Source organism: Geotrypetes seraphini, chromosome 6 (assembly GCF_902459505.1).
Source record: "Geotrypetes seraphini chromosome 6, aGeoSer1.1, whole genome shotgun sequence".
NCBI classification, from domain to species: Eukaryota; Metazoa; Chordata; class Amphibia; order Gymnophiona; family Dermophiidae; genus Geotrypetes; species Geotrypetes seraphini.
Genome location: NC_047089.1, coordinates 187,012,582 through 187,040,313, shown reverse-complemented (window position 1 = coordinate 187,040,313; position 27,732 = coordinate 187,012,582). Strand labels below are relative to the sequence as shown.

General features: G+C 41.5%; 1 protein-coding gene across 6 annotated transcripts in view; it reads left to right on the top strand.

Annotated features, from left to right (window-relative positions):
• The window catches only part of OGDH (oxoglutarate dehydrogenase), a 216,877-nt gene that overhangs the window by 125,994 nt on the left and 63,151 nt on the right, over nucleotides 1-27,732 (top strand). For all 6 annotated transcript variants that reach the window (XM_033948028.1, XM_033948025.1, XM_033948029.1 and 3 more), the window contains 3 exons: nucleotides 8,966-9,081; nucleotides 19,321-19,475; nucleotides 22,488-22,634. In XM_033948028.1, the coding sequence (XP_033803919.1) occupies nucleotides 8,966-9,081; nucleotides 19,321-19,475; nucleotides 22,488-22,634 (418 nt within the window). The remainder of the gene's footprint in view (nucleotides 1-8,965; nucleotides 9,082-19,320; nucleotides 19,476-22,487; nucleotides 22,635-27,732) is intronic.

Here is a 27,732-nt window from a genome sequence, read left to right as displayed (position 1 = left end):
TTACAAGTCAAGAATTACTAACAATGTAGTAGATGACAATCGATCATAAAGTTAGCAGAGATTATATTTGCAACAATTATCTAAAAGCAGAAATGCAATAGATCACACTGAATTAATAATTAATAATAATAATAATTTTATTTCTTATATACCGCTATACCCTAAGTTCGAAGCGGTTTACAGTGAAAGTCGTGTCTAGAGAGAGTACAGTGTTACCAGTAGGATACAGGATATACAAAGTGAGCAGGTACTGGGTGATTACAATAGGTAATAACAAGAAAGCAGTTACAGGATGTTTACAATAAGATACAGGGTAATGGATGTTTACAATAAGGTACAAGATAATAACAAGAGAACAGTTACAGGATGATTACAAAGAGATACAGGATAAAGCAAAGTGAGCAGGTATTGGGTGTTACAAAAGGTACAAGATATTTACCAGAGAGCAGTTACGGGATGATTACGATAGGATACAGGGTGTTAAAGTAAGTTCTAGGCTGGTAAAGTATGAACAGTTACTTGAGATCAATACTGTTTACAGCTGGATAAGTGTAAAGTGCGTAAGAGAGGTGTACAGCATTAAGCTTTTGGGGAAGGGAGAAGGAAGGGGGAGGACTTTCGAGGAGTGTTATAACTGGTAGGGGGAGAGTTTAGGTGATATTGAAGAGGCGGGTCTTCAGGGATTTTCTGAAGTCCGCGTATGATGTGGCTTCGAGTATTGGTTTTGCTAGCCATGTGTTCAGTTGGGCAGCCTGGAAAGAAAGCATTCTGTTTAGGTACTTCTTGTAGTGACATGATTTTAGGGATGGGTAAGTAAAGAGGTTTGTTCTGCGGGAGGTCTTTATTGGACGGTAGGTGAGGAATTGGGAAGCTAGGTAAGTTGGTAGCATCCCGAAGATTGCTTTGAAGCTGATGCAGGCGAATTTGAAGAGTATTCTGGATTCAACTGGTAACCAGTGGAGTATTTGGAGATATGGCGAGATATGTTCCCATTTCTTGAGTCCGAAGATGAGACGGACGGCAGTGTTTTGGATTAATCTTAGCTTGTGGAGGGACTTTTTGTATGCTCCCAGAAATATGATGTTGCAGTAGTCCAGAGTACTCAGGATGGAGGCTTGTACTAGTAGACGAAAGGATGATTCGTCGAAGAATTTTTTGATGGTGCGAAGTTTCCAGAGGGTAGAGATACATTTTTTTGAACATTAGATCAGTGTGTTTTTCTAGTGTTAGGTGTCTGTCAAGAGTAACCCCAAGTATTTTAATAGATTGATCAATTTTGTAATCTTTACCATTCACGTGAATCTTGTTGTCCTTTATCTGCTCGTTGGGAGAGGCTAGGAAAAATTTGGTTTTTTCTGTGTTCAGTTTAAGTTTGTAGGTCTTCATCCAGAGTTCTATTTGGTTTAGGATATTGGATAGGTGAATGATGAAATTCGGCGAAATATCGGATAGTGGCAGTACGATGGTGATATCGTCAGCATAAATGTGGAAAGTGAGATTTAAGCTCTGTAATAGGTGACCCAATGAGATGAAGTAGATATTGAAGAGGGTCGGTGAGAGCGGGGAGCCTTGGTGGAGTCCGCAGTTGTTGTTCCAGTTGAAGGAGAGATTATCATCTTTGAGTACTTGGTAAGACCTGAGTTCGAGAAATCCCCGGAACCAGGTAAGGGTGTTTCCAGAGATGCCAATTGACTCCAAAAAGTTCAGCATGATTGAGTGGTCGACTAGGTCAAAGGTGCTGCTTGGATCCAGTTGGAGGATCAAAGCGTTGGAGCCTTGACTGAGAAGGGAGTGTAGGAAGTTTAGAAGGGAGGCCATTATAGTTTCTGTGCTGAAGCCGGGTCTGAAACTAGATTGGTTGGTGTGCAGTAAGTTGAATTTGTCTAAGTAGTTGTTTAGATCAGCATTTACCAGGCCTTCCATTATTTTGGCAGCCAGAGGGATGTTTGCGACGGGTCTGTAGTTGGAGATGTTGTTGGTTGCTTCTTTTTTATAGGGATAATAATAATTTGTCCTAGGTCTTCCGGGAATTTCCCAACGGATAATTGTAGATTGATCCAGATTAGCAGATTGGTTTTGAAGTAGATGGGGGCAGCTTTCATCACGTTAGGGGGGCAGGGGTCTAATTTGCAATAAGATTTTGTATATTTATTATAGAACTTGATGAACGTTAACCAGTCAGTTTCCTTGAAGTTGGACCAGCTCATGTCGGCTTTAGAAGAGGAGTCAGGATCCTGTAGGATGGTGTAGTTCCAGTGGGAGTCATGTGAGTTTGGGAGGGCAAGTCTTGATTTAGATATTTTTGAGTTGAAGAAATTGGCCAGGTCGTGTGCTGTGATCATGATGTTTCCTAAAAAGATATTTCAACATTTTTCTAAAGGCATGCCTCTTTGCATATCCTCCTGAGAGATACTAATGACCGCTGCCATCCTTTATGGTTGGGGGGGGGGGGTCACTGCAATGGTCACCCAGTTCAAGGGCGTAGGATTCTGGTTCAGTGGAAGTAGTCCATAAATCATGTGGAATTCAAAGCGATTTGTCTTGCACTCTGGGCACTGGAGAAGTCTCTGGAGAGCAAAGCAGTCGGAGTCTTCTCGGGCAATGCAACAGTGGTAGCATATTTCAACAGGCAAAGTGGCACGAGACGTGCCCCGTTGCGTCTAGAAACTCAACTTCTCTTCCAGTGGGCAGAGGCTCAATTGCAGGTTCTCTTGGCAGTGCACATGGCAGGAGTGGAAAATGTGCAGGCTGACTTTCTCAGTCGGCAGACTCTCAACCCAGAGAAATGGTTTCTTTCACCACAGGTGTTCAATGTCATAGTTCAGCAGTGGGGGCCTCCAAAGATGGATCTGATGGTCTTAGTGCTGAACGTCAAGATGTCTCGGTTTTACAGCCGAAGAGCCGAGCTTGGAAGCAAGGGGTTGGATGCATTAGTCCAACCGTGGCCAGGGAATGAGCTCTCCATGCTTGGTTGAGTCATTCACAGGATTGCAACACATTCCAACTTGGTAGACCTAGTAGCACCCTATTGGCCTCGTGGACCTAGTTTGTCTTTAGAAGGTCGAGGTTTCAGACTTCCGGTCCAAGTGGATCTTCTCAGGTACAGGTTCCTATTGAGAATCCGGAATACTTTGGCTTATGGCATGGCTCTTGAGCAGGCAGCTCTGATCCACAAGGGTTATTCAGATGTGGTCATTACCATGTTGCTCAGAACAAAGAAGCCATCCATGGTGGCAGCCTATGCTGAGATCTGGAAGTCCTTTCAGCATTGAAGGATATAGATCCCTTGCGAGCTCTGATTTCAGTAGTCCTGGATTTTTTGCAGAAGGGACTTCAGAAGGTGCTTTTGGTAGGTTCTCTCAAAGTGCAAGTAGCAGGTCTTTCCTGTTTCCAAGCTTGAGGGGAATGAGGCTCCTTCGCCTCTTAGCCAGATGTTGGCTGGTTCATTAAGGTGGCTCTGTGGTTGTGCCCATGAGTGCATTCCCCTTTCCCTTCATGTTGCAAGATTTCAGTACTGCTCTGTATGAGTTCTTACAGGAGGCTTTCCTTTTGGATCTTACAGTCAAGACAGTGTTCCTGGTGGCAAGATGGGTTTCCGAGTTATAAGCTCTTTTCCTGCAGTGAGCTGCTGTTAGCTTCACAGACACACAACAATACACTCAATAAATATGCCAAAAATCCTATAATAGTAACAACAAAGAGGCACAACCAGTCGCAACAGGGTTTGGATGGGGGACGCTCAGAATAAGCAATAGTACTAGCCTGAGGCAACTCCACTAAAGAAGTAAAGGGCGCTCTCAGTGTGAACCATCAGCAATGGGAGCAAAAGCTCCGATGCTTCACTTCCGGGCTGAGGCGGGAAGCCTCCACCACCACACCATCATTGAGCCCCCTATGTGTATATAATAATGAAAACACCTACAATAAGGCCCTAAATAAATAATATAATTCAAACAAACCCGTGAGCAATATAAACTCAAACGGTGGAGATACAAACTGAGCGACCCCCACACAAACCCTGCCAGCCGAAACCCGCCAAGCTAACTACAAAACAATATCAAACCATAATTAAACAGAATCAAAATTATACTTATCCAAACCAAACTGCCACAATGAAAGCGCCAGGAGCCAAAGTTTGGCTCCTGGCGCTTTCATTGTGGCAGTTTGGTTTGGATAAGTATAATTTTGATTCTGTTTAATTATGGTTTGATATTGTTTTGTAGTTAGCTTGGCGGGTTTCGGCTGGCAGGGTTTGTGTGGGGGTCGCTCAGTTTGTATCTCCACCGTTTGAGTTTATATTGCTCACGGGTTTGTTTGAATTATATTATTTATTTAGGGCCTTATTGTAGGTGTTTTCATTATTATATACACATAGGGGGCTCAATGATGGTGTGGTGGTGGAGGCTTCCCGCCTCAGCCCGGAAGTGAAGCATCGGAGCTTTTGCTCCCATTGCTGATGGTTCACACTGAGAGCGCCCTTTACTTCTTTAGTGGAGTTGCCTCAGGCTAGTACTATTGCTTATTCTGAGCGTCCCCCATCCAAACCCTGTTGCGACTGGTTAGCTTCACAGAAGCAGGGCTCTCCTTACATCCGGTCCACTCTTTTTTACTGAAGGTAGTCTCGGCCTTCCATGTCAATCAGGAAATCTGCTTGCCCGCTTTTCACCCAATGGAGTCTTTGAAGGTGTGACTAAACATGTGGATAAAGGTGAGCCAGTTGATATAATATACCTAGATTTTCAGAAAGCTTTTGATAAAGTTCCTCACGAGAGGCTCCTCCTTGGGTTTTGACCAGGTACTAGTGACCTGGATTGGCCACCGTGAGAATGGGCTACTGGGCTTGATGGACCATTGGTCTGACCCAGTAAGGCTATTCTTATGATAGTGTTGCATTTGCTGTATGTCAAGCAAATGCTTCTTTGGTACCTTGAAGTTACCAACGAGTTTCACCTTTCGGAACACCTTTTCGTTCTTACCAGTCATGCCAAGAAAAGGAGGCCAGCGCCTCTAAAGCCTGGTTTTTCAGATGGATTAAAATGGCCATTTCCTCTGCATATGTGTGCTGTGGAAAACAACTGCCATTACATTGAAAACACACTGTTGTTGCCTCATGGGTGGAGACTAGGGCTGTCTTGCCCAAAGAGATTTGTAGAACGTTTACATGGTCTACCTTTTATACTTTTACTGGGTTCTGTAGTGTGGATGTAGCAGCCAGGAAGGACACCACTTTCTGTCTTAAAGACAGGCACAGCAGGCGCAGTCTAGACTCTGGGGACTGCTTTGGTATGTCCCTAGCATTCAGAAAGAAAGATTAGGTTTTTATTTCAGTAATCTTTCTTGTAGATGTGTCTAGTGGTTCTGAAGCCCTGCCCTGTGTATTGGGTTTTGCCTGTCTTCTGCCTGAGAATCAATCTAGATTGGAAGAATTTTCCGTGTTTCAGAGGAGCTGAGAGAAAAATAAAAAAGATGATGCATAGGTAAATTATTTGCTTGTTAGTAGGTCATTCATCTGCTTGTTAGTAGGTCATTCATGTGCCTGTTAGAAGGTCATTCATCTGCTTGTTAGAAGGTTATTCATGTGCCGGCGAGCTCTATACATATTTGGTGCTGGTTGCACAAGTTTGAATGTTTTATAATATTATTTCCTATGTTTGTTACAGAACAGAACAAAATTGTGCTGTCAGGGATTTTTCCTTATTCTCCTCCTTCCTGTTAGCACTTTTATTACAGTGCTACTTGATTTCTTTTGTACAAACTGAGGGTACAGGAGCTCCCTGGGAAGGAGATGGAGTTGGGAAACACGATTGATAGTTTTCTGCCAACAACTTGCTGGTTCAGATACAAGACCATAGTATTTCAGGACCACTAGACACATGTACAAAAAAGAAAATTGCTGAGGTAAGAACCAGATCTTTCTGTCTTTGTGAAATGCTGGTAGCAACATAGTGGCAAATATTTTTCAGCTGAGTAAAAATGCTAAATGTACCACGAGTGAATGGGCTATTCATATATTTTTGACAAAACAGAGGATCCGTGGATTTATTGACCTGTTACGCAGGTATTCAGTCAAAACATGGGCCATGTTGGGTCATCTGTATTAAAGAATCATTTGTCTCTGTTTTGTCTTTTTTTTTTTTTGCACTGTTTGATCCCTCTATTTCTGTTTTTTGTGAACTCTATAAAAATGCTATATTGCTCGTTAGTGTGATTTGATCTTCACCCTTGAAATTGCAATGACAGGTAAGTGCCCGTTTCTAGCCACACACCCACTGTACAATTTTGGATGGAAAAGGAGAATGTGCTATGGAGGGACAAAACTTATTGTATTTCTCAGATTGGTATCTCATGCTTGTGTTATTAGTCATATATTAGGGTGTACAACTAGAATGGATGTAGGCATCAATATAATTTAATTTTTTCAGGGGTGCTTTCTACCTCAAGTCAATTGTAATTGCTCCTCACCACCACGGAGGGGAGGGGCGTGGTGGTGGGGGGGGGGGGGAGGGAGAGGGGAGCTTCAAGATGCTAAGAGCTAGTTGTGCTACACATTTTCCCATGGACTCAAAATGGCCCCTGCTCATGAATGTATGGAATGGAATATCCTAGATATATAATTGTACAAAATGTTTGGATGCTGGTTCACTTTTAAATTAAATTAATAGTGCTTGTTGGTTATTCATTAGCACAACATGTAAATGTTATGCATAATGCAAGAGTTTAGTCCAGTAACAGAGAACAAATATTCTACAATCAACAGCAGAAGGAGAAAATGATGGAAATCAAAGCATAACAGTGAATCGCAAACTGCTGTGGCACACTAGTGTGCCACGGCGAGATTCCAGATGTGCTGCAAGAGACGTCCTCTGTGAGCCAGCTGGCATTGGCGCCACTCCTCCTCCTCCCCCTCCCCCCCCAATGGCATAGTAATTTCAGGGTTAGCAGATAGAGGGATTTCTAAAACCTGTCAATTTGTCTGGGTTTTGGATGTCCACAAGCTCAGGGCCTATGTCTGGAGGGCATCCACGTATGGGCGGACATAGACGTGATGATGTCATGCATGCGCATGATGTCATTGCGTCAACATCCACACATGCGCAGAGGCCCTCCAGACACGGACCCAAGTTTAGTGTGCTGGGGCAGAAAAATGTTTGTGAGACTCTGGACTAGAAGATAGTCACGAAAGCAGCTTTCGTTTTATTATGTATGGTGGTTCTCTGCTCTGGACAAGGGCAGGCTACAAATAATAAACTATAAACTCTCTTCTAGTCATCTCCACTGTGTTCCCCTTCTATTATTTTGAGCACATGTGCTGCTCCTGTACTTGTATCCATTCTCATTGACATATTTTCTTGAGTTTAGCTGTCCATGTGTGTGCTTACTTGTGTAGCTCGTTTTTTAAAAAAAATTTTGTTGGATATGCTGTTTTCATTTTGTCACGGTCCACATTTCTTGTGTCATGACTGTAAAGATTATTATACTGAGAAAGGAATAAGATGAATGAACAATGAGCACTGGCCTCCCAAGAAGAGTTTCTTCATGGGAAAGAATTGTTTTGGGATTTATTTTGATCACCTGCTTAGGAGGACTTGTGGGAGGAAGGGAAAGTAGCTTTAGTTCACAGTTGCAATTGTTAGTAGAAATCCTTATTGTATGACTTTTAGCCTCTGATTGAGATCTAGTTGTGTATGCTAGGCCTCGCTCTGGAACATATTCACTGCTTCAGTTGATTTTGTGTTTTCCTTATGGAAATAAAGGAGCGTTTGTAGTGAGAAAGTTGCAGATGATAATCTTTCAAATGTTTCTCCAAATTCGCAATCTCTATTTCATGGTACATTGGGTGGCCATGTATTCTTCCAAATGAAATGCAGAAAAACTGTCTTGTTTTACAGATGTGTAAGGTTTTTTTTTAAATAGCATTGTTCCGGTATGGGTCATTTCTAGATCCTGGATTTTTCTACATTTTTCTTGGAAAGTTGCAAATTACTGCAACACTTCCATAAATAACTTTTTTGTTTAGAAAAGAAAAATAATATATTTGGCCCTTAACAAGTTTCAGTATGAATATGATCTTGCTAGTCCTATGTAAATATGTGAAATTGATTTTTTTCAGTTCCTTATTAAACTACAAATAAAGCTTAAAGTTTTAGGTAAGACTTTTATGTTCAGCTAATTAATTACATATTGACCGTCTCCTTTCATCATTTTATTCACTAGAAAAGTAGTAGAGATATTAAGCAATTTTCCTTTGTAGCAAGACTTTTTTTTTTTTTAATGGAAAATGATGCAAATGCTTCCAAATTTCAGTGCAAAACATGCAATATTTTTCTGATAGAAGATTGCAGCAGATTTCCAAATCTTGTTTGAGCTGGGAGAAGTATCTGTGATCTCGAGTGAGGGTAGCAGGGATGTCTTAAGTGTTCAGTGACATACACAGAACCTACTCTGCTGTGCAGCAACTGAAGAATTTGGATACTGATACAGTTATTTTTTGTCTTATCTCCCACGTTCATTCCTCTTGTTCTAATTACGCTTATAATCCTGCTTTCTCTTTTTCATTCCTCCTCTCAACATGAGCTCTCTTTTCTTTTCAATCTTATATCTTTTGACCTTCTTCCATTTTGCATTTAAAAATGTTGCATTTGTGTATGTGTGCTGTGTTCAAACATGGAACCGATTGTTAAAATTTCACACCTATATTGCTGTGTTAACATTTGTTCTTTTTGTCTGTTCTTGGAGTGAATTGTTTATGAATTCCTTGGCTGTCTTTTATGTTAATTTACATAAACTCTTTTCATTATCGCCTTATTTCCCCTTGTGCTTTGGTTTTGTGCTACTTACCATTTTTTTTTTTGTCCTCTCTTTCCCTCTCTTTCCTTCTCATGGAACTGGTTTCCCATGTGACTGTTCTGTTTCTGTTCCTGCTTGCCCAATGCCTTCCCCACTCCCTTACGATAAATCTTTGCAGGGTTTTACGGGCTGGAGGAGTCAGACTTGGACAAAGTCTTCCATTTACCAACTACCACGTTCATTGGAGGGAATGAGTCAGCTCTCCCACTGCGAGAGATTATCCGTCGCCTAGAGGTAAGGAAGTTACCAGTTAAAAAAAAGATTCATAGCAACCATTTGTATGTTATATTCTGAGATAGACTGAGAACTTTGAACTGCCCTGGAAACTGTTCTGAAAGTGATCCAGGTTTCATTTCCAGTAGTGCTAGTTTGGTTTCCTGCATTATCATTCGTGTCCCCTCCTTCCCTTCTGACTGGTAGGAGAGTGGTACCTCATATCTGTTCTGGCCTCAGTAGCATAGTAAGGGAGAGTGGATGGTGGTGGTGGGGGGCATACTGCCCAGGCATTGTTTTGGTGGGGGCGCCAGCACCTCTCCTCTCTGTCTCCATGGTTCATAGACAAAAGCGCGCGACGACAACCCAGCACAGACAACTGAGCGCAAGGCGGAAGCGCGCCGAAGAAAAACAGTATTTTAAGGGGCTCCGACGGGGGGTGCTGGTGGGGAACCCCCCCCCACTTTACTTAATAGAGATTGCGCTGGCGTTGTGGGGGGTTTGGGGGTTGTAACCCCCTCGTTTACTGGAAACTTAACTTTTTCCCTCTTTTTTAGGGAAAAGGTGAAGTTTTCAGTATAATGTGGGGGGTTACAACCCCCCAACCCCCCCCACAACGCCGGCGCAATCTCTATAGCAACAGAGTTGCAGGCCAAATCATTTATAGAATACTGGCGTTAAGTCCACAGAAACATGCCAGATTTTAAGTGCAATCATTTATGGCAGGCATAAATGGAGACACCTAAATGTAGCAGTTGGTGCATTAATGCAAGTATTCTATAAAGTACATGCAAGAATAGTCAAAATTCTCCCATAGAACTTTGCACGCAAGAATAATCACAATAGTGCTGATTTGCTGCTGTGAACATAACAGACTTATGCATCTATAAACAGTGCATGTAATTTCACATGAATGCAAAGGGGGGCAATTACACCTTACTATTCCAGACTGTTTCTTATACCCTGTAATTGTCAGCAAGGAATCATTGCTTATTAATGCCAATTATTGACATGTAACATCAATTTTCCAGTTTAGTGCCAACTGGAACTCCGCACCCAACTGCGTACCTAAATTTGGACACCATTTATAAAATTTGTGGGAGATGCTCCTGATTATTCTCTCTGGCACTGTTGTCTGATTATGCGCCTGATGTGCTGGATTTTTCCTCGCTACCAGGGCGCACTTTTCAGCATTTGGGAACCCTTTTGGAACTCTGACTCCCTTGGCTCGTAGTCGCTTATTGAACTGTTGACCTGTTTTTCTTTGAATTTTACTGAGTTCATTGCCTATTTATGAGTATCTGTGCATACTTTTCTTTAATGGTTCACATTCTGGTTTGTGGCTTGAAGGAGGACTTGGGGTGGGGGGATTAGGGGTGGGTGGGTGATGGGGTTGTATTGTTTTTATTGACAGTGAGCTTGTTTTCAGTATTTTGCTGTGGTTATTGTTTCTCTTTATTGTTGAGCTCAGTAAAAATATATTTGACATAAAATTTGTGGGACAGTGCTCCATAAATCTCTATAGAGCACCATGCGGTCAAAGTAGCTGGTCTGAAATGCCACATACTTGCCAGCTCAATGAAGAGAAGGCTTGAAATTGGGTTGAGCTAGCAGGGCCTGGTGGGGGGGTGGGGAGACGCTCTGCCTATCTTTGTGGTTTAGGGTTTCCCCATGATGGTGATTGTCTACTGCCCACAGCTCTATATTTCTTCCTTTCCCTCTCCTCACCAGTACTGTTATGGGCAGCAGCCACACTTGTTCTGGCCATTACTAGCTCACTGATTTTTCTAGGAATTTTCCCAACATTTTCAGGTGGTTTAGTCTGCTAATTTATTTTAAAAATCTTGTTTGATCTAAAGCTTGTTTTCATGGATGCATCATTTTACATCAGAGTTTGTGTTACAACTCACTCCCCTTTTTGATTTCTTACCTATTGAGTTTAAAATTTGAGAAAGAATTGGACTTAGTTTCAAACATGATCCCTAAGGACTAATTCAAAAAATGATTTTAAATATATTGGAAGAAAATTCGGACCTTATAGCAAAGTACATGGATCCAGAATGAAATCTTCAACTGCAAATAAAATACCACATATTTGTCCAGAAATGATGTGCTCTCTTGTTGGATCTTTTAAAAAGTATTACTTATCCCTCAGGCAAGCCACAGTATTAAGAACAGATTTGTTTGCCTTTAAAAGAACAGTATTGAATATAAGAACATAAGAATAGCCTTACTGGAGTTGCCCCCGCTGAGTCAGACCAGAGGTCCATCTTGCTCAGCGGTCCGCTCCTGCGGCGGCCCATCAGGCCTAGTGCCTGAACATTGATCCCTGATTAATTTTATAACTTACCTCTAATCCCATCCCTATAATCTACCTCTACTCTTATCTGTACCCCTCAATCCCTTTGTCTTCCAAGTACCTATCCAAAGCTTCTTTGAACCCCTGTAGCGTGCTCCTGTTTATCACATCCTCCGGTAGCGAGTTCCATGCATCCACCACCCTCTGTGTGAAAAAGAACTTCCTAGCGTTTGTTCTAAACTTCTCCCCTTTCAATTTCTCTGAGTGCCCCCTTGTACTTGTTGATCCACTTAATTTGAAAAATCTGTCCCTGTCTATTTTTTCTTTGCCCTTCATGATCTTGAAGGTTTCTATCATGTTTCCTCTAAGTTTCCGCTTTTCCAGGGAGAAAAGCCCTAGCTTTTTCAGTCTGTCAGTATATGAGAGGTCCTCCATACCCTTTATTAGCTTAGTTGCTCTTCTTAAAGAACTCACAACTTTGCATGAGGTAAAACTCTTTATAGTTTATAACAGTTAAAGGAAAGATTTATAAACTATAAAGAGTTTTACCTTACGCAAAGTTGTCATTAACTATTTTTTCTGTGGCTTTCCAAGTACCCTATTTTTCTGCAGCCCTCACATTTAAAGTTTAATATCTTTCCTTTCTCAAAACTGACACATTTCAATCACTATATTGAAAATAAAATCATATTCCCTTTCTTTGTTTGCTGGTGACTTTATTTTTCTGTACTTTTAACTATGTTTCCAGGGCCTTCTTACCCTTTGACTGTTTTTCTCTCCGTCTTCACTTTCTGCCTTGCATCCATCTTTGGCATTAACTTAATATTCAATTTTTCTGCTTTCTTTTCAAAATCTTACCTTCCCTTCTATCTCTCTCTTCTTCTGTCCCTATTTCCATGGTCTGACATCTTTTTCTTTCCTTTCTCTCCCTCCCTCCCTCCTTCCTTCCTTTCCCCTGGTCTGGCATCTGTCTCCTTCCCTCCCCCAACTTTTTATTTCTTTCACCCTGCCCCCTTCTTTCTTTCTCTCTCTCTCTCTCTGTGCCCCCTATCTTTCTTTTTTCTTTCTCCATGCCCTTTCTTTCTTTCTCTCTCTCTCCATGCCTCTTTCTGTCTGTGTCCCGTCTCCCTTCTTTCTTTCTGTCTCCCTGTCCCCCCCCCCCTTTCTATCTTTATTTCTTCCTGCCCTCCCCCAAGCCACCACCATCTGAGAACAGGCTGGCACCAAGTTCTTAGTTCTCCCTACTTATTTTCCCCAGCACGGGGCTGACCAATTCTCACCACCCGACATCAATTCTAACATTGGAGAGGAAGTTCCGGGTCAGCCAGGCAGCGATTGGATGGCCCAGAACTTCCTCTCCAACGTTAGAATTGACGTCGGGTGGTGAGAATTGGTCGGCTCCGTGCTGGGGAAGATAAGCAGGGAGAGCTAAGAACTCGATGCCAGCCTGTTGCCGATTGTGGCGGTGTTAGCCTATTCTCCGATGGTGGCGGTGGTAGCCTATTCACCGGCTGTGGTGGCTGTGGTTCCCCAATGGCGATGACTTGGGGGAGGGCAGTGAGAAGGGAAGCATGTTGGGGACCCCTGCTTTAGGCGAACCGCAAGCCGCACTCAAGTGGCTAAAGAGCCGCAGTTTGCCGACCACTGACATAGGCCAATGTGAAGAAACACCACCACAAGAGAAATCATAGGGGGTTAAAAAAAAAAAAATTTCTGTGGGACAGATAATTGCAATTTCCAAAGAAACACATTTTTCACATACTTGCCAAAGGCCTACAGCCCTACACTGCAACCGCCACCACAGCCTGGTATGCCTCGTTGCTTGGTTCTGGTGCTTGTGGGCGAGCTGCAGGGCAGAGTGAGTCGTGCGCTCTGGGTCCGGGCTGAGAGGGGGCAGAGGGAGGCTGAGATAGCGAGATGCATAGCGCAACCCGGCAGCCGCTCACTGACATTAATGCTGCCTTGAGACGCAAGCCAAAGCGGGCGGAGGGAGGCTGAGACTGGGAAAAGCACAGCGCCACCAGTAGGCCGTTTGCCGACATTCCCTCCGACGCAAGTCAGTTACAGCAGTCGCGATTGTCCTCTCCACAATCGGAACACTTGTGAAGTGGAGAGGACAGACCGCGGGCCGCAAAATAGTCCCTGGGGGCTGCATGCGGCCCATGGGCCGCGTGTTTGAGACCGCTGGTCTACAATGACACTCAGATCTTTTTCTTGAGTGTTGACCCCCAAGGTGGAGTCTAGCATTCGGTAACTATGATTTGGGTTATTTTTCCCAATGTGCATCCCTTTGCATTTGTTCACATGAAATTTCATCTGCCATTTGGATACCCAGTTTTTCAGTATCCTAAGGTCTGCCTGCAATTTTTCAGTCTGCATGTGTTTTAACAACTTTGCAATTTTAATCATCTCACTCGTCATACCAGTTTCCAGATCATTTATAAATAAGTTAAATAGCACCAGTCCCAGCACAGATCCCTGTGGCACTCCACTATTTACCCTCCTCCATTGAGGAAAAATAACCATTTAACCCTACCCTCTGTTTTCTGTCCGATAACCAATTCCTAATCCACAACTGAACATTGCTTCGTATCTCATGACTCTAATTTTCTCAGGAGCCTCTCATGAGAACCTTTTGTTAGATTTCTAAAAATCTAGATATACTACATCAATCTTTATCCACATGTTTTTTCACACCAGCTTTTATTTAAGTATTGAATGCAATTTAAGAATAAGTCCTACGTTGGCCAGTATTAAATTGGGTTATATGTTCACTAGCATCCAGTGAATGTGTAGACCTCCACTGTCCATATATTTCAGCCTTTCCACATAGAGTAGTGGACTGAAATCTGTTGAATTGCTCTGCCATTCTCTATAGTAGAGAGGTGAAGTAAGTTTCAGGTTGCCAAGTGTGATAGCTGCTAAACAGATTTTAAAAAAGGTTCGAGGGGAGATTCGGGAAACTACAGACCGGTGAGTCTGACCTCGGTACCGGGAAAGATGGTAGAGGCGTTGATAAAGGACTGCATCATCGATTACCTTGACAACCATGGTTTAATGAGGACCAGCCAGCATGGTTTCAGCAAAGGCAGATCTTGCCTGACCAACTTGCTGCACTTCTTTGAGGGAGTAAACAGGCGGATAGACAAGGGTGACCCGGTCGACATTTTATATCTGGATTTTCAGAAGACGTTCGACAAGGTTCCGCATGAACGACTACTTCAGAAAATTGTGAGCCATGGAATCAAGGATGAAATACTCATGTGGATTAAAAACTGGCTGGAGCATAGGAAACAGAGTGGAGATAAATGGACAATACTTGGACTGGAAGAGTGTCACCAGTGGGGTGCTGTAGGGCTCGGTGCTTGGACCCTTGCTCTTCAACATCTTTATTAACGATCTGGACATTGGTACGACGAGTGAGGTGATTAAGTTTGTGGACGATACAAAGTTATTCAGAGTAGTGAAGACACAGGGGGATTGTGAAGATCTACAAAGTGACATAATCAAGCTCGAGAAATGGGCAGCAAAATGGCAAATGAGGTTCAACATGGATAAGTGCAAAGTGATGCATGTCAGTAACAAAAATCTCATGCACAAATACAGGATGTCCGGGGCGGTACTTGGAGAGACCTCCCAGGAAAGAGACTTGGGAGTTCTGATCGACAAGTCGATGAAGCCGTCTGCACAATGTGCTGTTGCGGCAAAAAGGGCAAACAGAATGCTAGGAATGATAAAGAAGGGGATCACAAACAGATCGGAGAAGGTTATCATGCCGTTGTACTGGGCCATGGTGCGTCCTTACCTGGAGTACTGCGTCCAGCACTGGTCGCCGTACATGAAGAAAGACACACTTCGAAAGGGTCCAGAGAAGAGCGACTAAAATGATTAAGGGGCTGGAGGAGTTGCCGTACAGTGAGAGATTAGAGAAACTGGGCCTCTTCTCCCTTGAGAAGAGGAGACAGAGAGGAGACATGATCGAAACATTCAAAATACTGAAGGGAATAGACTTAGTAGATAAAAGACAGACTGTTCACACTCTCCATGGTAGTGAGAACGAGAGGGCACTCTCTAAAGTTGAAAGGGGATAGATTCCGTACAAACGTAAGGAACTTCTTCTTTATACAGAGAATGGTAGAAAACTTCAACGTTCTTCCGGAGTCAGTTGTAGGGGAAAACACCCTCCAGAGTTTCAAGACTAAGCTGGACAAGTTCTGCTAAACTGGGATGTTCACAGGTGAGGCTGGACTCATTTTAGAAGCACTGGTCTTTGACCCAGGGGCCGCCGCGTGAGCGGACTGCTGGGCATGATGGACCACTGGTCTGACCCAGTAGCAGCAATTCTTATGTTCTTATGTTCAGTCCTAAACTAAACAGGTAGTGGTGGCATTTTAAATAGCCTGACAGTTGCTGCTGAAAATTCAGTTTGTGGCAGCTTTTTTTTTGGGGGGGGAGGGTAGGTGGTGACAGGTTTTGGGGTTAAAAAAAAATTTATTACTTAGAGCTTCCATCTTTAATCCACCTTACAAAACGTTCATCAACTATCTGAGGTTATATTGTCCCCTCTCCCTACTTTATCTGTTCCCAACTCACCCAATTTGGTCTTTGACTGACTGGTCATGTGCCAGAGCTCCTTCCAGAATCTTGACCACTGGGTATCACCATTGTGTAATGACTGAACTGCCGCCTTTCCCTAGGGAGATCTAATGCAATCTCTGCAATCTGCCAAGTTCTTATGCACTAATCGCGTTGCATCTTGATTATTGCAACGATGTCTATGCTAGACTTAAGCACTTACAAAATGTACAAAATATGACAGTAAGAACCCTTTGTCATGGCAAAAGGCAAGATCACATCATTCCCCTTTTGAAGTTCCATCACTGGCTGCTTGCACAGCTTCAAGTTCAGTACAAGATTTTTAGAAACAGAGTATGACGGCAGAAAAGGGCCGACGGCCCAACAAGTCTGCCCATTCGAATAACCCACCCCCCTAAGCACTTCCTTGAAGTGAACCCACATGTTTATTCAATTTATTCGTAAAATCTAGCACGTTGCTGGCCTCTACTACCTGGAGTGGAAGATTATTTATTCTTTATTCTTATTTTTTATCTTTATTTTATTTTACTTATTATTTTTTAATCCTAATTTAATTTATTTATTGAATACTTGTTGGAATATTCATATCTGTCTCTATCTCAACCTCTGTCTTTATATTTTATATCTTTACTATTTATAAATTGTTTTCTCAGGTACTTTAGCTAGATTGTGAGCCTTCGGGACAGTAAGGGAACTTCCAAGTACTTATCTTTATTTATTTTATTTTATTGTATCTTTAATGTATCTTTTTTGTAAACCGCTTTGAACCTCACGGTATAGCGGTATATAAGAAATAAATTAAATTAAATTAAAATTAAAAATTAAATTATTCCAATGATCAACTACCCTTTCGGTGAAGAAATACTTCCTAATGGTCCCCATGAAATCTCCCACCCCTGATTTTTAGCAGATGCCCTCTTGTCGCCGTAGGTCCTGTAAGGAAAAAGATGTCTTCTTCCATCTCCATACGGCCAGTAACATATTTGAACGTCTCTATCATGTCTCTCCTCTCTCTTCGTTCCTCGAGAGGGTATAGCTGCAACCTACCTAGCCATTCTTCATATGGGAGATCCTTGAGTTCCGAGACCATCCTAGTGGCCAATCTCTAAACCAACTCTATTCTCAGCACATCTTTTCGATAATGTGGCCTCCAAAACTGAACACAGTATTCCAGATGTGGTCTCACCATTGACCTGTAAAGCTGCATCACCACTTCGGACTTACGGCTGACGAAACTTCTCTGGATGCAACCCAGCATCTGTCTAGCCTTGGATGAAGTTTTCTCCACTTGATTGGCAGCCTTCATATCTTCACTAATGATTACTCCCAGGTCCCGTTCTGTAACAGTTCTAGTTAAGGTCTCACCGTTCAGAGTGTAGGTTCTGCAAGGGTTTCCGCTACCAAGGTACATAACTTTACACTTCTTGGCATTAAAGCTCAGCTGCCAAATAGTAGACCATTTCTCCAGTAAAAGTAGGTCCTGTGTCATACTGTCGGGTACGGTACCTCCGCCTACCATATTACATAATTTAACGTCATCGGCAAATAATGCAATTTTACCCTGAAGCCCCTGAGGTAGATCCCGTACGAAGATATTAAATAGGATTGGACCTAGGACCGAGCCCTGCGGTACTCCACTGAACACGTCCGACGTTTCGGAGGGAGTGCCGTTTACCACCACCCTTTGAAGTCTGCCGTTGAGCCAGTCTTTAACCCATGCAGTTAATGTTTCTCCAAGTCCCAGCGAGCTCATCTTGTTCAATAACAACCTATAAGTACTTATTATTGATAACACTCCTTGTTTAGCCTCTGATACAGTACACGATCTGTCCAAGGTACTATGATTGTCACTTGCATATACACCTGTTAGTTTTGCACATTTAGAAATAACGTGTCAAAGTGGATTTTTTTACAAAATTCATTTTGTATTGCTCTTCTGCACTGGAATTCCATGCTCTTCTCTCTGTATACAGAATAATCTTTTTTTAAATTTAAAATGTCTTTGAAGACAAGTTTCAAAAGGTCTACAATGACAAATAGCTCAGATTCTCCAAATAATAATGCATGGCATAGCCACTGAATCACTTGGCTAATCTCATGTTCATCCCAGCTTGGTCATTGACGGATTAATTTTTGACATCCTTTTGGAGATAAGTAACCCTACTTTTGCGTTTATTGTTGGGTATACTTTTTTTCATCTAATGAACTGATACTTATTATGAAGGGGAGAAAATTGGTTGGACAGTTAAACCTCTAGTTTGATTGTGAATATTAGCATACTCATTGCAGTAGGAGCATACTGGGAAGTATTTCATCTTATACACGATTGATTTTAGAGTGTGATTTTCACTATTTATAATTTATTACACTGAGCACACCAGGTACAGGGATGTTACATGCTTATTAAACCCTTTCTGGGTTAGCACAGCTCACAACTTTTGAGAACAAGCTTGTCCTGTCGGGTATGTTGTGTAAACTGAGGAACTGGCTCACACAGTATAAAAATATTTGATTTGAATATATATGTTGTTGAAGTGTGATAATTCCCAGTATACAATACAAGGAAGAATTATTGTTTAAATTATGTTATAAAAAGGCAACATTTGAACCTATGTACATTTTTTTTTTTTTTTATGAAACCAACTTTCAGAACCCTAATAATGCAGAACTCCTCACACAAATTTACACCTCCTCCAAAGAAAGCATAAATTTGTGTATGCATTCAATGTGTGTACTTGTATCATTTATAATATGCATGTGTACATTTTAACTCCACTCGCAGGAACACCTACACACAGTGCACATATAGGCATGCACAGTCTTGCATGTATATATGTATGTGTGCATTCAGCTGTATAATATGAAATTACCCCCAGTATCTTAAGGGCCTGTTTCTGGTCAGGCTTCGCTGTTCTTTTGTGCTATACTTTCTCTCTATACTCATAGTGTGACTTTATCAACTTTTTATTATTATTCCCAGGACTAGTTCATGGGTATCTGTACACCCTAAATGAATCATCGGCTACATACCTACTACCCTGCTCCATCCATAGTCAAGCATCTCCTCCCTGCCATTTCTACTTCTGCCCCTACCACCCTACTCAAAAATTGAAGGGAAATACAGGTTTTGGAGTGGGTCAGGATAGGTCTTAAAAATGTTGTCTGCAGCGGCCCTTAAATGTATGCATGTACATAGATGCTCAAAAGCCTGCTGCTAAGAGCAGTTCTACTAGACTTTCCTGCTATCGTTGTCCCCAAAGTTACTGCCGTGATTCTTACATTTTGAGATCTGAAGAATTACCTTTATGTATACACAATTTGAACGCCATTGATTTTCCCTCACTTATCTCATATTTTGTAAACAGATAGCTTACTGCCAACACATCGGTGTTGAGTTTATGTTTATCAATGACCTGGAGCAATGTCAATGGATAAGGCAAAAATTTGAAACGCCAGGAGTCATGCAGTTTAACAACGAGGAGAAGCGCACCCTGCTGGCCAGGCTGGTTCGTTCCACCAGGTATTGTAAGAAAACACTTGCTAGACACATTTGTTTGTTTATTTTTATATTTAATGATTTCCTTATGTTGATGTTGTATACAGAAAGACTGCCTTGTATGCTTATTTTGGAAAGCAACATCCAAAACATAAAATAATCCTATACCAAACCATGAAGCCTTCATTAAGAAGGCTACTTCCATTGTTTTCATATTATCATTTACGTTTACACCACAAAAGGCCGTATCTAACAAAAATTTCACTGACTGAAGAATCATGTATTAGTTTGATATTTGTACAGCCGCCTATAAAATGTCTGCCAATTGCGTGTCAATCACACAATGACACTATTTATAGAACTGTGACTTCATGAAAGGTTTTAAAGGCATACATTTCCGGTGCCAACCTTTCACATGAATTGCCTCTATGGAAACACGTTATGATAACGCCACTTCCAGTGTTAGCTTCGTCTACTGTGGCATTAGGCGTCATAAAGCACCTCTGTAGTCACGATGAAGGCACCTACATTTTTTGAAATAATTTTAATAATATTACTTTTTCCACTTAGGTGACAGGCACTGTTTATAGAATAAGGGCCTTTATGTCTTAACTGCTTGGCTCTAGCCACATTTGAGAATATTTGCAATTTCTGTCCTCCAAAAAGTAAATCTTTCTTTTTGAAATAGGCATTTGATGATTGTATTAATCTCTGAAATAAAGGTGATAAACATGTGGCTCAATATGTGATATTTCAGAAATGTTGTCAAATTAAAATCTGACTGAGATTCTATCACTTTATAAGTGACATCTTCCCCACCTTCCTTACCACATTAAATATAGGAATTTGATCAACATGTGTTCTAGGACAGTGTTTCTCAGCTCAGTCCTGGAGTTATTCCCTTGCCAGTTAGGTTTTCAGGATAGCCACAATGAATATGCATAAACTTGATTTGCATACACTGCCTCCATTATATGCAAATTTCTTTCATATATATTCATTGTGGATATCCTGAAAACTTGACTGGCAAGGGAGTTACTCCAGGACAGAGTTCAGAAACATTGTTCTAGGAGAATCTGTAGACGACTGTCATGCTGTCTACTCGTAGGCATAGGCAGAGTTTCCTCTCAGTCCACCACCTACATATCAGTGTGGGCTGTTTCTTTCCAAGGAGCTGCTGCTACTACTACTTATCATTTCTATAGAGCTACCAGGCATATGCAGTGCTGTGCACCAAACATGGAAGAGACAGGAGCTGCATGCCATCCACCCATAAGTGTAGACCAAACATCCTGTTTGCACTGCCCACATTCACATTACTGGGCTGTAGGCATGGGCCAAATGTCCACTGGATCCTTCCTACAATTTGGAGTAATCTTAGTCCATGTTCTGGCAAATCTCGCAACAGTCCATTTCAAACCCCAGCGATTGAAGCCCAAACAGCTAGTGGTTCAAGCATCAACAACAAAACCAAAGAAGAATGTTCATAACATCTGTATCATTAACTTCAACAAATAACCTGGCCCAAAAAGTCTCAGGTTAGGTCTAGGCCTGACTTTGGTCTACCCTCCTGCCACCACTCACGTAGTTCCACTTGTGGCTACAGCCTCCCACTGATAGGAAGACACAATTGGTCTTTACCAGGACATATTCAAAAAGGACAAGACATAAAAAAAAGGTCAAGATATCTTATGGGGGACAAAAATATCTAACAAAATAAACACCACAGGTAAAACAAATAAGAGGGTCCTATACCTTCAGACAGTGCTGCAAATATCTGATTGGGTGCCGGCTTCTTACACCTTGGCCTCCTCACAGGGAAACTGTTCTGCTCTCCCTTCCCTCTTTTTATAGGGTAGTAGACTCTTATGCACCATTTCCCTAGCCTGATTGAGCTTCTGCTAATCCATGGAATCTGTTGGATATATATAGCTCGGCATCATTCTGGCTATGCCCACTGCATCATCACACTGTTTTGTTGCTTTGACAGGATCTTTGTCCTGTCCCATAAGAAAACTCAGGCCTTGGAGGAAAGGGTGAAGGTAGGGACCAGCACCAGCTTCAGTCCTGAGCAGGGAAAATAGAGCTCACCAGCCCTGTGAATCAAAAGATTAATCCCCAGGAAACCAGCTAGAACATGAAAAGTTTCTATCAGGGAGGTCCTTTGGTCCTTCCAATAGATTCCATGGATTAGCAGAAGCTCAATCAGGCTAGGGAAATGGTGCATAAGAGTATGCATGCAATATATATATATAGCTCGGCATCATTCTGGCTATGCCCACTGCATCATCACACTGTTTTGTTGCTTTGACAGGATCTTTGTCCTGTCCCATAAGAAAACTCAGGCCTTGGAGGAAAGGGTGAAGGTAGGGACCAGCACCAGCTTCAGTCCTGAGCAGGGAAAATATAGAGAGAGAGAGAGCGGACAGGAGATTACGGCGAGCCTCCACGCAAATCATTTGCATGCAATACTTTTGTGCATCAATTGCTTTTTTGGAATCGGCAAAAAAATCGGATCACAGCGGACCCACATGGACTGACACTGTTTAGTGCATCTAGTTCTTAGTTTGCTAGTTGAAGCCACATAATTTATTCAAAGGAATGGGCCTGGAAGTGTCTAAGTGGATTATGATAACTACAGACACCAGTCTAGTTATATTAATAGTGGTTTTATTGTGATATCAATTGAGATATTTCATATCTGTTCCTGAAGTACTTAGGTAGCTGATCTGCACAATCTTTCTTACAACAACTGATCTCTAGAACTGTTAGTCACTAATTTCTAACTTTGTTAGTTCTATTCAATTTGTAGCATTTTAATCATTGTAAACCACAAAGAACTTCACGGTCCTGCGGTATATAAACTGTTGTTATTATTATTATTATTATTATAATCTATAATTTGAATATTTTATTTTACTTTGACTTTTGTAGCTTTTTGTCATGAATTTTTATTTTATATTGTAAGAATGCATATAAAGGAATCACCTTGAGGATGTGACTAGTGAATCTGCCTTTTCCCTGGGCCTTTTGCAGGTTTGAAGAGTTCCTGCATAGGAAATGGTCCTCTGAGAAACGCTTTGGGTTGGAAGGATGTGAGGTTTTGATTCCAGCACTAAAGACTATCATTGACAAATCAAGTGAGAATGGTGTGGATTATGTTATCATGGGGATGCCTCACAGGTAATAATAATTTTAAAAAGTCCAAGATATGGTTTTTAAAGGAGATAGAACAAGTGTGGCCATTGCTTGCTGTCATAGAAAGAGTTGAAATATGGTGAATTTTACTTGATCATTTTTTTTCTAGTTCAAATATTTTTATTAAGGTTTAAGAGAAAGAAATATCAGCATAAGACAAAAGAAAACATTGTTGACAGAATGTTCATGAGATAAAACGGCATGGATATGTCAAGTGTACAACAACTAAAGGAGTGCCGATGATCAAAATCCAAGAAATGTAAATAGAACATCAGTAAAGTCTGAAAATAATACATAAATCTCTAACTTTTATGATATGGTGTTAGGATCAGAGCAATAAACTATTAAGGGAGACCAAATATTATTATATTTGCAAAGGGAAGCAGTTCTTTCAGCTAAAGCTTTTTCATATTTACTGGTTAGACAAAGATTATTCCACCAAGAGTGGTAATCAATCTGTGACAAATCTTTCCAGCAGCAAAGAACATTTTGAATAGCTAGTGACAGCATTATGGTTAACAATTTACATTCAAATGGATCTAGATACGAAGTAATAGCTTTTGAATTCAGAATAATGATGTTAAAAGTGAGAGGTTCTTGGATGTGTAACACTGAACATATTATATGCCAAACCTTCTCCCAGTATATTGACAGATGTTTGCATGTAAATAAAAGGTGCTTCAAGGAGCCTATGTGTGTCAGGCAAGACCAGCAGTTAGTGGATTTTGTCGAGTCTATCTTGTTGGCCAAAATAGGGGTCCATAAGGCTCTGTGAAGAACAAAGTACATTGACTGTAGTAATGAGGCAGATTTGATGGATTTGAACAACTGAAGCCAAACAGCTTCCCAGTCAATTGCATCTGAAGGTAGGCTTAAAACCTCATTCCATTTTAGCATAGAGTACTTAGGAATACTGAAGTAAGATTTTTGTAACCATTTGTACCAGAGCGAAGCTCTATATTGCCATGCTGAGAATTTGGAGAGTAAGGATTCCAGGCTTGGACGTGATCTTAAAATACGGGGATTCGGAATCACTTTCCTGATACAGTGTAAGAGCTGAATCCATTGATATTGTTGGTTGTTGGGTAGATTCCACTTACGAGAGAGGTCTTGAAAAGACATCCATGCGTCGTCCTGAATCAGATCTTGAATCGTATGTATACCACATTGTTGCCAATGTCTCCAAGAAACTGGTGAGCCTTGTATCTGAAAACTTGCATTATTCCAGATGGGAATCATTCGAGATTTGTCCCAGCAAATCTCCAGTTGTGAGTCGATCTTACGTAGGGCAGACAAGTAAGAGGAAAGAATTCGATCTGTTTTGTCAATTCGGGATAATTGGGATCCCATAAGCAATTTCACTCGATTCTCTCCATATCTGAGACTCTCCAGGGAAAGCCAGTGTGGAGATTCGAATGGTTGTAGAGTTAGGTGGTGATGAGTCCACTGGCGAAGAAGAAATGCACAGTGATAGTGGAAGAAATCAGGAAAGTTGACTCCCCCACAAGACCTGTCTGCCTTTAATTTGAGTAATGCTATTCGTGGTTGTTTATTTTTCCACAAAAAATTAGATAAGATGGATTCAACATTTTTATAGAATGAAGAAGGTAGAAGAAAAGGAAGCATACTCAACACATAGTTGATTTTGGGTACAATCATCATGCGAATAGTCTCCAATCTACCCCACCAGGATAATTGCAAGGGAGACCATTTGTTCGTGGAGGATTTAACAATGTTGAGAAGATATTCAGAATTGAGTTGGGCAGTCTCCTCCAACGAAGGGCCGAACAACACTCCCAGATACTTCATTTTTGATCTTGTCCAGGAAACACCTAGAGATTTCACTTCAGATTCCACAGAAGGACAATTAAGGGACAAAACCTCAGTCTTGCCTGTATTAAGTTTATAACCTGATTCCATAGAGAAGTCACTGATTAGTTGAAAAAGGGAGGGTAACGAGGTGGGAGTCATGTATAGTAAAACATCATCTGCGTAGGCTGACGTCTTTATTTCCAAATCATGATACTTGAACCCAACAATTTCAGGGGATGAGCGTATGGCTATCAGCAATGGTTCAAGAGCCAAGTTGAAGAGCAGAGGAGACAGGGGGCAACCCTGTCTGGTTCCCCTAGAAGGACGGAAGGAAGATGACAGTGATCCATTTATGAGCGTCCTGGTTGAGGGGGAAGAGTAGAGAACACGTACTTTATCAATAAAGGACTGAGTGATTCCAAACCATTTCAAAACAGAAAACATATAAGGCCACTCAACACGGTCGAAAGCCTTTTCAGCATCCAGCCCCACCGCTATGAGCTCTTGTTTGCAAAGCTGAGCCTGATTGATGACATGTACAAAGGTACGGGTATTATCATTGGAGTATCTACCTGTAATGAAGCCACATTGATCAGGTGATATAAGTTTGGATATCACTGATTGTAGTCTGTTAGCAAGGAGTTTGGCATAAATTTTCGCATCAACGTTTATCATAGACAAGGGTCTATAGTTGGAGATATGTCTGGGATCCTTGTCCGGTTTAGGGAGCACAATAATGTGAGCTTCAGTGAACGTACCTGAGGCACTGCCCGTGGTGATGAGGTGTTCAATAAATTGAATATATGGCGACATAAGGACATCTTGAAATTCTTTATAAAATTCTACCGTCAGGCCATCAGGACCGGGAGCTTTCCGTGGTGACATAGAATTTATGATCTTGGAAATTTCAGAGGATGAGATAGGCGAGTCAAGCAGTGAGATATCATCATCTTTCAAACAAGGACGCTCCAGATTATTCAGAAACTTAGACGCAGATCCTGAGCTAGCATAGGGCAATTCTGATGTGTATAAGGTTTCATAAAAGTTCTTAAAGGCTTGAGAAATTTCAGTAGTGTCCGTTATTGAGGTCCCATCATCTAAAATAATATTAGAAATGTTGGATTTGTCAGCTCTTTTTTTCAAATAAGTAGCCAGAAGGTGGCCTCCTTTATTGCTTTCAGAGAAGTAGGTGGTAGATTGTTTAAACACTTCATTAGAGGCTTGATTACGGAGAACTGAGTTATATAGGAATCTGAGCTTGGTTAGTTGAAGTAGATTATCAATATTAGAAGGATCCTGTTGATGTCTGGACTCCATGGCGCCGATTTCGGATTCATATTTGTGAATTTTTTGTCTATGTATCTTGTGTTGGTAAGCTGAGTAAGAAATTATTGTGCCTCTTATTGATGCCTTAAACGCATCCCAGCAGTTGGGCCAAGAAGTTTGTTCCGGGGAGTTGATTGTGAAGTATTCTTTAATAGCTTCTCTGATGGTGTCTTTAAATTTGGAGTCTTGCAGCAGAGTAGAGTTAAAGCGCCACTGTTTTTGTCGAGCAGGTTGCTGTGGGAAAGTAAGTTTAAGTGATATCGATGCATGGTCTGATACCGTGATTGGAGAAATAGAGGAGTCAGTGGCCAAAGTACATAATGAATCACTCAATAGGAAAAAGTCTATGCGAGAGTAAGTAAGGTGGGGATTGGAGAAAAAAGTAAATTCTTCATCAGCAGTATGCATACACCGCCAAATGTCAGAAAGATGTAGTACCCTTATAAGGTCCTGTAATGCGAACCACGATCTGGATTTCCTGTATGCGCAATTTGACTTTCTATCCATTATTGGGTTTAGAATCAAGTTGAAGTCCCCTCCCATGATGATTTGAGAGTTTGGATCTGCAAGCACAGTAGCAACTAGGGAGCGGAAAAAGTCAGGGCAATCAGAATTAGGCCCATATATATTCAGAATGGTGATAGATTGACCTGCATATTGCAGTATTACTTTCACCCATCTGCCCATAAGATCTGAGGAGGAAGATAATATCTTCAGACCTGGTTTGTTTCTAATTAGAGTAAGTACACCCCCTTTTTTATCCACAGCAGCAGAGAAATAGGCAGGTAGTGACCAATGTAAACGTATTTTGCTGGAAGCAGATTGGTTTAAATGCGTTTCTTGAATCATAATAATATCCGGACTGTCTTGGTCTAGATGTGTCAAAATCTTCTTCAGTTTAATCTGATTATTAAGACCCTTTGCATTCAATGATATGATATTAAGTGACATTTGAATGAATGTGAGTAGCTATGAGTGATGCTTGTCTGAAAATAGAACACCATCCTATCAAGGAGAAAAAAAGTACATTTCTATACATTTCCAGGATTAAATAAATGTGTGACACCTGACATAGATTCATGTTGAATAAGAAACCTGACAACTCATGCGCAATCATAGAAACAACAGGCAAGAAAGCCATGAAAAGACCTAAGAGTGCAGCAGAGAGGCTAAAACAGCAGGAGTGAAAAGCAGAGACCCCTTAATACATAGGACTGAGTGTGAACAAAGTCCAAACCAGAAAACAGTCACCAATCAAACATAACAAATCATTAATACTTAAACAGTCCTCAGCACACAGCTAGAGACATCCGAAGAGATCAATTCCAGCCATGCAGGTGGAAGCAGGGTGGCACATTCAGAGAAGTGCAGCAGTAGAGGGAACACAGTCAGACTTGATGTATTGGAGTAGGAGATTGCTGCTCGATGTAGGCTGCCAGTTCTTCAGGTGAAGTAAAATCTTTAGTTTGATTGTGCAGTGTGACTCTCATGCGAGCAGGATACATCATGCCAAACTTAGCTGATAGTTGTTTAAGCTGTGGCCTGTATGAGAGCAATTGCTTGCGGCGAAGTGCAGTGGATTTATTCAGATCAGGTACAAACAGCAGAGTGGAGTCTTCATGTTTCACAGGAGAGCGGATTTTAGCCCGTTGCATTATTTCAATCACATGTTGGTACCGGAGTGATTTGAATACTACAGGCCTGGGAAAGCGATCATTTGTATTGCGGTAAGAGGGGACCCGATGGGCCCGCTCGATTTCGAAATCACGTGTGAACGTGATGTCTAGCAATTTAGGGATAAGGTCTTCTAAATATTTAGCTAGATCACGTTCATGTGTCCCTTCTTTTAGGCCTAAAATGCGAATATTGCACCTTCGAGATCGGTTCCCACTATCTTCAAGATCTTTTTCTAGAGCAGATATTCTGGCCGTTTGTTTATGTAGTT